Source organism: Thunnus albacares, chromosome 9, assembly GCF_914725855.1.
Source record: "Thunnus albacares chromosome 9, fThuAlb1.1, whole genome shotgun sequence".
NCBI lineage: Eukaryota > Metazoa > Chordata > Actinopteri > Scombriformes > Scombridae > Thunnus > Thunnus albacares.
Window position 1 is genome coordinate 14,899,810 of NC_058114.1, and position 15,006 is coordinate 14,914,815.

The following is a 15,006-nucleotide window of genomic DNA, read 5'->3' on the forward strand; positions in this document are numbered from 1 at the left end:
CCACATCACATCATGAATATCAGGATTGGGGGGTGTAGGTCTTACCACCACCACCACCACCACCACCACACACACACACACACACACACACACACACACACACGCAGATTCTTTGTCTCTAATTAAACAAGGTGATTTGCATGCATGTAACACAGATTAATATGGAAGGGGGAGGGGGGATAAGGGGGGAGGACAGTGCGTGGGGGTGTGTGAGTGTGTGTCGGGAGCAAAGACGACTATGTGTTTGAGTGAGGTGGAGAGATGTTAATAGGATGGATGCTGCAGGGATTGAGTTTATGATGACAAAGTTATCGTATGACCCAAAAACTTTCACAGGCTTAAAAATTGTGTCAAACGAAATCAGAGTTTGAAAAAACAGAAACACAGACATGCTGAGCTAAGTCATTTTTAAATGTTGTCATGCAAGAAAATGTTTTTTACTCTAAAAGCACATCAGTCATTGAGAATCCAGTTTTGGTTACAGACATAAGCTCACTGGATGTTTGTGGGTTTTTTTGGAATAAACAAGACAAACTAAATAGTTAGTATGACAGTGACAGCCAACACTGCTGGACAGGCAAACAAGAAAGACAGCCACCTATGGAAATTCAAGAAAATACGAGAAAAGAGATAGCACTCCACACAGTTTGACTGACATGAGTTGTCTGGAAAGTGAAGCAGTGAGCAAGATAGAAGCCAGGAAAAAAAGAAAAAAAAAAAAAACTAATAAAAGTTCAAAATTGAGAAAAAAAAAAGAATATATGAAGAAAAATATCACAAGGAAGAAAAACACGTCATTTTCCCTCTTTGAACATATGAGAAGAAACTTCACTCTATTAGTGTGAAACAGATCTGAGTTGGGGGATGTTGTGGGTTAGCAGTGAGGCTTTGGGGCTAAAGCCAGGCAGAAAAGCTAAAAGGCTGACGCTGTCTTCCACTCTGAATTCCCCTGGTTTAATGTCTGAGAGCACGTCCACACACACATCCATAAATTCACAAACTGACCCAACCAAAACCCTGTTCCCTTTCCCCAAAAGTATCCAATGCCCCATGTACACACCATCTCGAACATGTACGAACACAAACAAGCACACACACACACACACACACACACACACCACATCCTCAACACAGACAATTTCTCTGCACATTACACATATGCCATCTACCTACACGCAGCCCCTTACACACTCAAACACATCACACACACACACACACACACACAGCCCTCAGCGCTTATATCCTCTGATTTATGGTTGTTTAATATACAGGAATATTAAGCGCGCGTAGGTGAGGATCCCTGTCGGCTGCCGGCATATTAATGGGTCCCGCGGAGCCTTGCTGACACCCTGTTTGTCATGTCGGGGCCCCGGCCCCTGCTCCGGATGCGCCCTATCCCATGCACACACATGAATACCTATGATACCTATGCATAAGTAATGGGACAGCTCCCTGGCTTCACCGCAGGTACTGGGAGGCTGACGGAAGACAAATCAGAGCGAGAAAGATGGAGACAGGGAGGAGATAAAAAAAGTGGAGGGAGAAGAGCACAGAGAGGAATATACAAACACTCAGTTGGTGGCGCTAATTTCAGATGAATGGCTCTACCGTTTTTTTTTTAATAAATACATTTAGATTTATGGATAGATTAAATATTGTTAAATATAAAAATCACTGGAAAAGAGACATCTAAGAAAGATTGAGTGAGTCTGTTAAGTAATGCTGTAAATGAGAGTGATTAGTCCAATCAAAGAAAACCAATCAGTAAAATTAACATTTATCAATGGGGGCAAAAGCAGGAATTGTCAACTTCAATGTTAGATGGTTACTTCTAAAAAATATCGGTCACCTCTGCCGACTTCAATAGTCCACAGTGGAACAAAATGTTTAACTCACAGTATCACAATTACCATTCTTACGCTCCATCTTTAAGATGATACACAACTGAAGGAAATATTAGGCAGTTCAGTGAAGCATATGATCCAAGGCAACTTCTAGCGAGCATAAAAAGAAAATCATACCAGTGGGAGCTGTTCAGATACGGCACGCTTCATCAGCTTCAGTGAATGACGTGCTAATGGTTCAAAACCTTAGTGGGATGTGGCTTTTTCTCAATGATTCAACGCTGACTGAGATACTACGGTCAGCGCATATGAAGAAGCAAGGATTTGTACAGCATGGTAGCATGTGTGTTTGTGTGGCTTAAATGAGCGCGTGGCTGCCAGTCTTCATCATTATAGTGTGTGTATGTGAGACAGTGTGTGTGTGTGACTTTTTTTTTTCCTTCAGTACTGTGTTACACAAAGACCTGCCTGCCCCTGACAGCAACTTGAAAAGATAAATTCAACGATTAAAAAGCTTTTTTACAGACACACATTTTGATATATATTATATGTTGATACATTTTTACAAATGTTATAATCCTATGATAAATAATAGGATTTGCAAAATTTAGATGGAAAAATGTTAGTAGCTGATGACATGTGGTTAAATTTAAGGGTTTAAGATTACACTCATAATTCTATTAACTGCTGGGTTTAAACTTTACCCACAAGGCAGCTCTTCCCTCTCACAATCAATGCAACAGGAAAAGATTTTTTTATTTTTGAAAACATATCTTGAATGCTGCTCACTGGGTCAGAGGTAAGTCATTTATCTGGTGGCAGTGGCATGCTGAGGAGAATATGATATGCCACTGCAGTGTTATAAAATGTTCTTTTCCTGTGTTGCGTAAAGATAGGCGTCGCTGAGCTTTAACTATTTTTGTTTTGTTATCAACACAAGATAATATGAATGATCTCCTCGTGTCGGGATGGGGTGGTAGACATGTCACAACACTGTTTATGTCACTCTGATATGCGCCTGTCAGGCATTTCACCTTATTTCACTGCCCTCCCTAAACTTTGAATCATTACCAACACACACATATAATTATGCAAACACAGATTTCTTTACAGCTGCCAACCTCACTGCAAACTGTACAGACTGTCCCATTGGTTGGCAGACTTATCGACAAACAGAAATGATGTTGGATAACACCAGTGATGCAAAAGTAAACAGAAAAATACAGAAGAAAGTTACAGTTTGGGTCAACTTTAAAGTTTCCCCCATGTTTTTTTTGCCCACATTTAGTTTCCATTCAGTATCCTGGATTCACATGTTGCTACAAGCTGCTGTGTAATGGAATGAAAAGCTCGTAATAACAAAGCACATGACCCCAAACCTCCTTTTCTCTTTCACCGCTATTGTACACACGTTTTTTTGTTTTTTTTTTCAGATCAAATGACAGTTTCTCCCTCTTGCCTGTGGCCTTCTGAACACCGTTTTGGGCTTCTCATGAATATATGTATGTGTTTACCAGGGAGAGCTTGTGTGTGCATAGTGTGACTGTATGTGTGTGTGTGTGTGGTGAGGGGTGTCAGCCTTTCTGTATGGGAGGTCTTTACTGGTTGTGGCAGGAGTCGCCCACTGGAGCTTCTGGCCCCTGACAGAGCGCTGCAGGGCCCGTCTTGCCCCCGAGCTGAAAGCTACCGCCAGCAAAACAAATCAAATGCTACCCGCTCCCCACCCATGTCAGCTGGAAGATGACAGGCCAGGACATTCTGCCCAGCGGCCATTCACAATTAACAGCAATTAATTACACCACACATGGCAGGTAAAGGGAGAAGCCTCCGGAAAGATTTTAGTTAGGCTGTCTTTGCTTTACTTTCACCCTCCCATGCTCTTATCTCTTTAACACATAAGCTTTTCTCAATTGTATGTGATCATTTCAGGGGCCGAGGGATTTTTAATTTGGTTTGAATTACAAATGTGTGAAGAATTTTGTTTCAATATGATACTGGAGCCAGATGAATAACATAATACCTGCTCTTATTAAAAGACTGCAAAAGTAAAAAGATTTGCACTATTTTTATTGTAACTTAAGCCCTCTGTTAACAAAATAAGTATTAACTTTTACATCCTCTATTTTATATTTACTGTAAGATGACCTTCAGGTTACTTTATCCACTCCAAAATTATTAATCTTAGAGTAAAACTTGTCAACTAATGTGTGGAAAAATAGTTGATTTTAAATATTATCTGTGCATATTGGAAGAATCTTTCTTGCCCTGCTATCCTGTCACTTTTGTATAGCTGTGTTTGAACAAGCTTCTGAGCCACGTTCAAATTAAACAAAGAGGCCTCGATACAGCCGGCCAAAAGTATCATCATTACCATTCTCGCCCTGCCGCCAAGTTTAATATTTTATCTATTACTCTGTCTGGCAAGTTTAAGTGCACAGCAGCTACCAGATACCCCCAACTCCCCCTGACCCCATCTAAAATACTAATAAGCATTTCTGGTTGTCAACGCACTGGTAGAAATGAAAGGTTTCACTTCACAAGGTTCAAGGTATACATTCTGAAGAACGGAAATTACCCCAATGTTCATCTTTTAATGGCAATCACTGTGTCAGAGCAGGTATTCTCCCCTTTTTTAAGAATATTATATGAATATCTCAATTCGGACTGAAACCTTTCACATGCAAATTGATTATGGAAGAATATTTTTCACTCTGAGGTTCCAGAGAGTAAATGTGCTGTGATGATGTGTGTTGAATTGTGAATTAATGGAAAATGACTTGTGCTGTCATTTCACAAGAACTTTGGTAGAGGTTTTTAAAACACCTCTGTGGAAGTCCAGAAGCAGTCAACCTCCAATTTTAGCTGCTCCATGTTATAATTTTTTCCTTCCAAGTTTCAGTAACAGTAATTGCAAACAGGCATCATATCTCGAAAAATATATGATGCATCACACAGAAAGCAGTACCACTGCCTGGATCTGCTTTTCCACTCCTGCAGATGTGTAAAAGTTCTAGATCATATTTTAGGGAATGGTGTTTACAGTGAAACCCTGGAGTGGACAAAATCTTTGGTAAACTATTCATGAAATTCTGCAGAGGTAGAGCACTGTATGTACACCATAAAAATGTAAATATTCTCCCAGAGTAAAATATAATTTTGAAATACTTCTGGTAAAAGTGAGCCAGGAGATGTATACTACATTCAGCAGCCTAGATGCTGTCTTGTTACTGGAAAGCCACATGTTCAACGCTGATAACAGCCATTTGTTCAGTCTGGGAGCCCTTGAGTAAGACATTGAAATCCCAGTGCTTTGTCTTATTTAATCTCTCTTGTTCATTTTGAAGAATCACATTTTTTTTGAACATCCCCTCTCTGGGCTATATCCCACCACAACATCACATTGAAACAGGAAACACATTGCATTACATAAGCAAAACACCAGCGAAACTTGCAATTTCAAGTCATTCTGGACGGCAGCACAAACCCCCTGAAATGTAAAAATGCAAACATGTTGCTGTACCTTCTAGCTTCATGCCGACGGTGAGGCACTTTTGGAAGCGGCAGTATGGGCAACGCTTCCTCTGGGTCTTGTCAATCTGGCAGCTCTGGTTCTCTATGCATGTGTAGCGCTTGTTGTTCTGGACGGTGCGCTTGAAGAAGCCCTGTGGAGAGAACCAATTAAGACGTCAACCCGCTTGACCCCTGCAATGCGATAGTAATTGGCCCATTCACACTCTCAGACAGATGGAGAGGGACAGGCTTAATGGATACACACATACACACACACAGAGTGAAGTTTTGAAAGCTATACTCCAATGGATGTTTTGATGATTTACGGACACACACACACACACACACACACACACACAGAATATAAGGCTATGAATATACACTTCTTACAAATGAAAGAAAGTGTGAGTGTTTCTAAAACACTTTTTTAATTTATGAAGATGTTGAAAAACAAATGATTTGATTTATTCTTTAACGTGGAAGTTACGCACAGAAACTATAAAGTTTCATTACTACATTATATCATGCCTACATTTTATTCAGCTTTGAACAAAAATGCAAAACAAATTCTCCACATATTGGCTTTACACAGTGCTTTCACTGTATTATAAACAGTTTTTAAAGGGTATCAAATCTAATAATTTAGGTCCTGTCAAAATTACATTACTATTTATGATATTCTCCATTCACATAAAGACTCTAGAATTTACAGGAAAAGCATCTTTTCAACTCTCCACTTAATTATTGAAAAATATGAGCACAGGAGTCCAAAAAATCCAATAAATTATATCCATAATTCACAGTTCCGGGATTACAGAGATTCATACCTGCAATGTGGAATTAATTATTGGCAGCAGCAGTGAAAATCAAACGAAGGGAAGATAGTATTAATGTATTCTAGATCCATAACCTAGGAGGAGAATCCTTAAACCTGGTCTTTAGAAAAAAAATAAAATAAAAAGAAAGTGCTGCTGTCAATATCTCACCAAACACAAATTTAATTGACAATCTGCATTGCCTGATCCATCAAAAAAAAAGAGAAAAAAAAAGGGCACTGCACTCGGTTTTGGATTATTGACTTCTCAGTGCTAAAAAATCCATGCTTCAGAGAGAACTTTCTCTCCAATTTTCCATTTAGCACACAGCATGTGCTATAAATATCTGAACCAAACTGGATTTGAACATGCTTTAAAAACCACACAATATCACGTCTGGAGATTAAGCGGACAACATATCACTGAAAAGCTTTCATTTGACCTGCAGTTCAAACCAAGAAAAGGCACTCGTCAAGGCTCATTTTTATGCATAACGGGATTGCTGCAAGCAACTGTAGCCTCTTTCTGTTGCCATTACATGCAACAAAAGATCCTCATTTAACCAAAAAAGGTCTACGAATCAACATAAAATCTCAAATCATCATAATAATGTGAAATTGTATTCTCTGAAGTAGCAACAGGACATTCATACAAATAATGCCCAACTTGAATTTGACAAATTTTCTGAATGTATTCCTGACCTTCGAATTCCATCTTCAAACTGCACTCTATGCAGAATCTCTACACACAAAGAGCAACCAGGAAACTGCTTTTACCTCTTGTCAATGCTGGCTAGTGAGTCCAACAGAGTAGCAAGAAAAACATAATTCAAATCATCACTTCATCTCGTTGAATCCATGTCTTACGCACCTGCTTTCCTTGCTCTAATATGTCTTCTGTCTAACTTAAAAATAATAAAAAAAACAGTCCCTTTGACCTTAATTTGCTTTGCTCATATTTATTTTCCTTTAATCTCTGCAGATCTTAAATATATTTTTTGATATGTCCACTATAACTCTGACCCATTACCTTCTCACTAGTTGCTTGTAATGTCTGTATTATAGGATTTTAGGGTAATTCTGCTATTGCTCTCTCAGCTCAGTCTCAGCTAAAGTAAGTCTCTCAGGGTTTGAGCCAATGAGGATCTTGCAGCCCATTTCGTCTTGTTGTTGTTATTCCAACAGGTCTGATGTTACCATGTTTACTTTATGTAAATAACATGGTAAATGGACTGCATTTATATAGTGCCTTTCTAGTCTTCCGACCACTCAAGGCGCTTTACACTATATGCAAACATTCACCCATTCACACACACATTCATACACTGATGGCAGAGGCTGCCATGCAAGATGCCAACCTGCTCATCAGGAGGAGTTCCTAATGCTCATTCACACACACACACACACACCGATGGCACAGCCTTCGGGAGCAATTTGGGGTTCAGTATCTTGCCCAAGGACACTTCAACATGCGGACTGGAGGAGCCGAAGATTGAACCGGCGATATTCCGATTAGTGGACGACCCCCTCTACTGCCACTATGTGGGTATCCTGTGTGTATGAAGAAAGGGGGATATGTGTGTGTGTGTGTGTGTGTGTGTGTGTGTACATTTGCAGTGTGTGTATACATGTGTGCACCTCCATGTGATCCAGTGTACGTGCTTGGGGAGGTTGTAGGATTATGAGGCGGTAAAAGAAGCTTTACTTGTGTAACTCTTTCTGTCTCCCTATCTTTCTGTGTGTGTGTGTGTGTGTGTGTGTGTGTGTGTGAGTGTGTGTGTGTGCCTGTTCTTTACTCCGAAACTGGCAACCAAAGCTGAAAAAAATCTGACCCTGAAAACAAATGTCTCCTATTGTCAACAGTGTTTTTGGGGGGTTGAAAGATAAAGGGAGGGGAGGGGTGAGAAGGTCATGACTCACTGAAAATTATTAAATGTGTTCAAAAATGATAAAGCAAAATACTGGAAAAAGTTCAACTTTGGTAACACAAAACAAATTTAAGTTAAGGTATTTTCAATTTAATAGAAAAGTAAGAATAAAATGTAATTGTTTTTTTTCAAAGTTTTTATGCTGCACCATTACACTGGAAATGAATTGCACTGCCTGGCTGATTGTGGATATCTAATGCCAATATGAGCCTGTAACATGTCAACAAACTGATATATCAGTCCAACCCTGAAAATCATACTATTACTGAATACGTTGCCTGCATTTTAGAGATAATCAATGACAAGCTTCAGGTAATTATCAATATTATTAATGTTTCAACAAGGATATATGCAGCACTTTATAAAAGACCTCTTCATCTACATCCTGCATGCATGCACACACACACATGTACACACCATTTCAACTAAACTGGGAAATGTGTGAAATGGCTCTCCAGCACAAGACTGCTGTGCTGAGGCTGAAAGCAGCAGAGATGCCACTGATGTCTCCCTTCAAGCAAGTGTTTAGCATCTCAAGGTCATAATACGGGATAAAATCTATAACATCTGCTTTGAATAATGACTACATAGGCAAGAAATGTGCACTGCCACATCAATACCGTGTGCTGCAATTTTACACCAAATAGTGTTAACACAGAGACATTTGTCTTAGCTTAATTTTGAGCTGACAGCTTTTCTGGACTAAAAAAAAAAAACAAACAAAAAAACTTGGGTAATGCTTATTAGTGCAGTGTTGAGGAGAGCAGATGAAAGCAACAATAAAGTTGTTGATAGAGCTCAAATTAATAGCAGCAACAGTTTGCTTTGCAGCAGCCTCATTATTAACCTGTGTACGGAAACCTTTTGCAACCAGACAATACTGCTGTGCTCTTAATGAACTTGTGATGAGAGTTTTAGACAGTAGGACACAAGCTTGTACAAACAAAGACAGTATTATTGTGTACTTTGCCTCCTCGGTTAAATCCTCTTCGCCAACCTCCTGTGTTTGGTGGTTGCAAAATTTACAAAAAACCCATAGCATTTTCTTTTGAACTCCTGTTTCTTTTCCGAGCCGCTGACCAATTCAAAAAAAGAAGAAAAAAAAAAATCATCTGATACTGACAGGAAAAGTTTGTTAGATCAATTGTCATAACAATATTTGACTCCTGGCCTCTTTACTGTTGGGTTTCCTGTAATGTTAATGACGAGGTACTGAATCTTTGCTCTACTGTTAAACTTGCTGAACAAGAATGTCTACTATAGTGTGCAAAACTGTGACTGCAAAAGAAAAATGCATCTCCACAGATGAACAGAGGTTTGTGTGCTCAAATAAGTCACTTACTGCCAATATGACTATACCTGCAATACTGAAGGAAAATAATGATACCAAAGCAGATAGAAATACCAAAGATTAAACTCACTACTGAATACTACAAACACACTACATCACTATAAAGCACAATAATACTATCAAACCATGTTCAGCCATTGTAACCCTGGTACTGGATGAACTACAGCAACTTTATATTAATACCATTAATTAGGCAACTATAGACAGCTGTGACCTCACTACCAAAAACAAGTTTAGAAACTATAGGAAATTTAGATGCCACAGCAGACAAAGGTCATAATGCCACAGACACACTATTTGTCACTACGGAAATATTACTGTAATAATATAACGAATAAGGGCACTCACCTTGCAGCTCTCGCATGTCAGGAGTCCGTAGTGATACCCTGAAACCTTGTCTCCGCACACGGGGCACATCTCGTCCAGGTCTTCGTCATAAGAGTAGTCCATCATTTTTAACTGGGGGGCTGCGGAGGAGACACGGACACACAGAGAAAAGTCTATTTCAGTGCTGAGCAATCTCTTTTCCAAAAGCCCACTTTCATCCTTCAAGTTGAACCACAGGGAGCCACGCGACGCAACTGGATGTGATATTTTTTTTTTTTTTTTTAAGTTGTGTTGGACTTGTAGAGGTTTAATTTGAGGAAGGGAAGACGATGAATGGTCGATTTTGGAATGAGTTGAAAGCACGCAACCATTTATTTCTCCTTGTTGCCGCCTTCTCTTCTACATTCGTTGCAGACAGGAGCCAAAAAAATAGAAGAAAAAAAAAGCGCATGAAAGTAAGCCTCATAAATATGCATGCATCTAAGTCGTGAAATCGCTGGGGGAAATGGAGAGATATTAGAGTTAAGGATTGGAGGAGAAAATGTTACCGCCCACAGACAAATGAAGACACACAGAGAAGCCCTTATCTCTGCAGGCGAGGAGAAAAACATCCAAAACCAACTTCAACCAACATTATTTTTCCCTCTCGAAGAATCACTCGCAATGCTACAGGCCAAGCTCTTTAGTTTCATTTATGCGTTTTGGTTGTGTTAAAGCAGAGGCAACATTATGTGACTCTGCGCTGGAAAAAAAAAAAAAAAATCCATCTCCCAAGTCTTCAATATAATTTGACAGGATCATTTCACTAGTTTCCAAAGCAGTTTCAGTAATTATTAAGAATAAGTAAAAAAAAAAAAGAATTTAAAAGAGATGGAGAAATAAAATAGTATATTTTTCCCACTTCTTTTTTATTAACATTAAAGGCTCAATATAATAAACAATTCAAATACTATTGCGGTGTATTTGTTGTAGCCCCCTTTGAATTGCGTATTAGAAATACTTGCATTGATAAGACTGTGTGTGGCAGCGCTACGCAAACAGGCAGGCTGACATTTACAACAGTTACAAAAGCATTTATGGTTCTAATCATAAAAAGCAGCCAGGATCAAACAGGAAAACCTCAGTGGCTGTAAAAGTGGAAATATTTTGTCAACTAGACGCCTTCCAAGGCCCTCACATATATTACTGCTCTACTTCAAATCCACTCATCTGCTCGCTGAGACCTTTTAATTAGACATGATTTCTGGTTTGTTAACGCGTTGCACTGCTGGGATCCGCGCTGCATATTCCAGCTGAAGCAACAAGTTCCACCGGGCTGCCGGTTTTTCCACAGAAGCTCAAAGCAAGCTCCATTTCCGAACTTTTCTTCTGCTTTCAAGCGCGTAAAAGGAGATGGTTTGCAGGGCCTGTTCTCAGCTGCAGATTTGGACACATTTAAAAAAAGAAAATAAACATAATCGGGGTATTGGTTGCAGTTAGGCAGTGATGGAGGCAGTAAAATAAAAAATAAAGCTGAATTAGTACCAGTTGGTACCTCTAATTGATGAGCATAATATATATATATATTTTAGAAAACCGTAATTTTTTAAGGGGTCTTTCCTCCCTTAAAACACGCTGCTGCAGTACTTGGTTTTCACATGATTAAGAATTATAACAACATAAAAATGTGGGTGATGTCTGTATTGCGAATAAAGAACAAATTGAATTTACTGTGAACCCTCCCCTGCATCCCTGCTACCCAGCAAAACTGTATGCACACACAGTTTTGCATTGCTTTGAAAGGTGCAGAAACACACCGGTCAGCACAGTCTCTCATCACCTAGACGGCATTTGCTCATGCAACACCCCCCACCGCCCCCAAAAAAGGAAAAACCTGCAGTATTGGGCAAGAAACGCCAAATTCTGTCACAGTCCGCGCTACCTTGTTTTTAGCCGCATGTAAAACGAGATAACGGACACTCTAACAAAGCACTCCTTGCCTCGTGAGCAAAGGCTGTGTTATCAGCGTCTCATAAACCACATAGACCGGGCTAATTGATTGTCTGCTTATATTGCTGTGGAATGACATGAGGGGAATTAAGGGGGGTTACGTGAGTTTATCTTGACAGGAGGGTCAGTCCCAGAGAAGTGTCACTTCTTTATTTGCGCCTTGTAAAACCGATTAGAAAAAATGGTTTATTGTATGCAGCAATTAATTTGAATGATTTATCGCCAATCTGAAAAAGGAAAAGAACCTCAAACATTTGTTTTCCTCTGGGAATCAATAAAAGCTGCACATTTCTGGAGCCATAAATCTAAATTCGTACATTTAGAGGTCTAAAGTGATTCTTCCCTAAATGTTGGGGATGACTGGTGAAATTTTCTTACATATTAGTAAAATAAAAATCACACGCATAAGTGTAGCACTTGTGCCCCGTTTTAATTTAATTTAATTTAATCCCATGATGGACTGATTTTTAAATTGCAATCCATTTTTTTTATGCCAGCATGGATAAATTACAAAAATAGAAATCATTTAAGTTAACATTACAAAATAAAGATTTGTCATGTATTTGTCACGCAATTTTGAATATTTTACAATGTTTATGAAGTGTAATTTAGACCAGAATTAATAGGCTTCAAAGACTAAAGTTTACTGGCTCGAGGTCAAATATTTTGGTATTCATGGAGCAAATCATTAAATCAAAGTTCTCTGTAGTCGTTTTTTTTAAAAAATTGGCATCATCTCTGTCATAACTAGTCTTTGCATACACACGCAATAAGAAGTCAATTCTACATATTAGTTAAAATGCTGGGAAGAAGTCACTCAGTTGATTATAAGACCACAGAGAAGATAAAGTTAAACACACAGAGCTCCTCTGCTCTGCCTCACCGTTTTACGCACCAGGCGCCGCACACTTCCACCATGGGTGTACTAATTGTTTGATCACAGGCCAAACCTTTAAAAGCTAGTTCAAGTCAGATCTGCATACGTAGCTTTTAATTATTATATCAGAATAAATATTAAGAGAAAATAACAAATTTATGTCGAAACCGCAGCAAGGGCATTTAAAAAATAGAGACGCAAAGAATTGACCTAAATAACACTTTTATCATACAATATTAGCTTACTTTGTCACTGGCCTACATTATCCGTAGAAATGTAGTGGATTTAAGCGTGTTGCGAAGTTTGGGTGTCATTGAGATACACACTGAAGACGATGACGCTCCGTTAAAGACACTGAAGTGGAAGTTAATGAGCCTGCCTTGTAGTCTACAGAGATTAAAACGAAATGACAGCTCTTACCTTGCATGTTTCTTGGCATGTGCCCTTGTTCGCCATACGATCGAGAGAGTCCCAGGGATTCAGTCTCGACTTTGGGCAGCATGTCAGCGCTGCCGGCCTGAGCTGGAGACTCCGCACCGCTCGGCGGGACACCTGGACGTGAGAGGCAGACGTTCCCACAAACACAGCTCAAAGTGTCCCAAATCTCGTTTTAGCTGTCTGTTTCTTGCTTTCTGTCTCTTCTCTCTCTTTCTCTCTGTCTTCTAATTATCTTACTATGCTCTGAATATAGAGCGTGATTCACACGATTCACACTGTCTCCAAACAGCCGGGTTGCATAGCCGGTATGTGTCTGCCCTGATTCAACTTCAAATTAAATTTTTCAAAATTGCGTTTGCGAAAAAACGCAGCAATAACACAGAACACAGACGAGAGATCCCGATACAATACTTATTAAGGGCAGTTGCGCGCTGAGTTAGGGAATCAGTCTCTTACTCAAACGACAAAACTGCACAGCGTCCGGACTAAAAGACGATGATAAGTTTCCTTTTGGCTTGTCCCAAAGTCTTTTTTTGCGCGTCACCCAATAAAGTCGGACTGTCAGTGTAACTTTCAGCGTTTACCAGACGAGTACGCGCAGCCGGGGCCGCCCTCTCCTGTGCGTAAAGTCGGATTCGGCGTGTCGGTCGGACTGTCTTGAGATGTGGAGACCTCTCCTCCTCCTCCTCGCGGCTTTGTTTACTCCGCTCTCTCCAATCCGGGACGCATGCGGTCGTCTGACATCATCTTTCCCCGGTCCAATCAGGCGAGGAGACCGGGAAACATCGCCTCAAACCCTCCAGTTCCATCTCTCCAAAATCTCAGCTGTTTAATCCCGTTAATGATGGACTTTAAAAGCGGAGGGAGAACAAGGAAATCAAGCGAGGTGATGCAACTGCATGTGAAAGCAGACTCCCCGTGAGCGCACGGAGCGCACATCCAGCGCACAAGGTATGTGGGTTGGAGAGTGTTAATACAGGAGCTGTACTGCAGCACACGCACGTTTTTTGATAAAACAATTCATCTTTATATGGGCTACATTTATTGCAATATTTAATAAACCATAATAATCAATTTTTGCATCCTGTCCTCTGTTTCTGTGGTCACCCAGTGCAACTCAGTTACACTTGTGGTTACACTAATGGTTCCTCTGATCATTAAAATTACATCAAAATTATAAAATAAAACGTAAGAATCTTTCTTTCTTTCTTTCTTTCTTTCTTTCTTTCTTTCTTTCTTTCTTTCTTTCTTTCTTTCTTTCTTTCTTCCTCTTATTCTTTCTTTCTTTCTTTCAGGGTTATCCCATTTTATAATGCGAGTGAAGGACATAGTAAATTCTGCGTAAGGCCCATATAAATTAAAATAACGCCTGTAAAATAACCTCTGTAGCGTTAGAAGCTTTTGGGTTTGTTTGTTCAATTTTGTGTGAGCAGCGCCGGCCTCAGGCTTAAAATGGCCTTTATCTTCAGATCAAATCTCCCCCTTACGCAATAAATTATACCTCTGCTTCTGAATTTTTATCAGTAATTGGCTGAGCAGGGATCAATTAGTGTTCTGACGTCAGATTCACACTATTTGGCCTATTCCAAATTAAATACACAAAAAAGTGCTTCCGCGCGGCTACGTCCCCTTAATGCCCCCGGCACCCACCCTAATACGCACACACACACACACACACACACACACACACACACACACACACACACACACACACACACTCACACTTATTTCAGTTCACTGAAACACACTGTTTCCTTTTAATCGACCTGAGCCAGTGTGGACGAACAAGGGGAGACACGGAAAAGTCACGGGGCCGATCGCCAGACATACCTGAAGGGTCGCAGAGGGCGCGCTCCACACAAACACACACACGCGTCCAGTAGTTAAAAATCACAGGAAGATTAAAACGATCACAGGGAATCACACAT

At 39.9% G+C, this 15,006-nt stretch overlaps 1 protein-coding gene across 1 annotated transcript in view; it reads right to left on the reverse strand.

Moving 5' to 3' along the window:
• nr5a2 (nuclear receptor subfamily 5, group A, member 2) overlaps window positions 1–13,854 on the reverse strand; it is a 69,684-nt gene extending 55,830 nt beyond the window's left edge. The window contains exons 1-3 of the mRNA XM_044361292.1: window positions 13,061–13,854; window positions 9,796–9,914; window positions 5,365–5,506 (exon numbers count right to left, since the gene is read on the reverse strand). Coding sequence (XP_044217227.1) covers window positions 5,365–5,506; window positions 9,796–9,914; window positions 13,061–13,142 — 343 coding nt within the window. The 5' untranslated portion in view covers window positions 13,143–13,854. The remainder of the gene's footprint in view (window positions 1–5,364; window positions 5,507–9,795; window positions 9,915–13,060) is intronic.
• Between the last annotated feature and the right edge of the window lie 1,152 nt (window positions 13,855–15,006).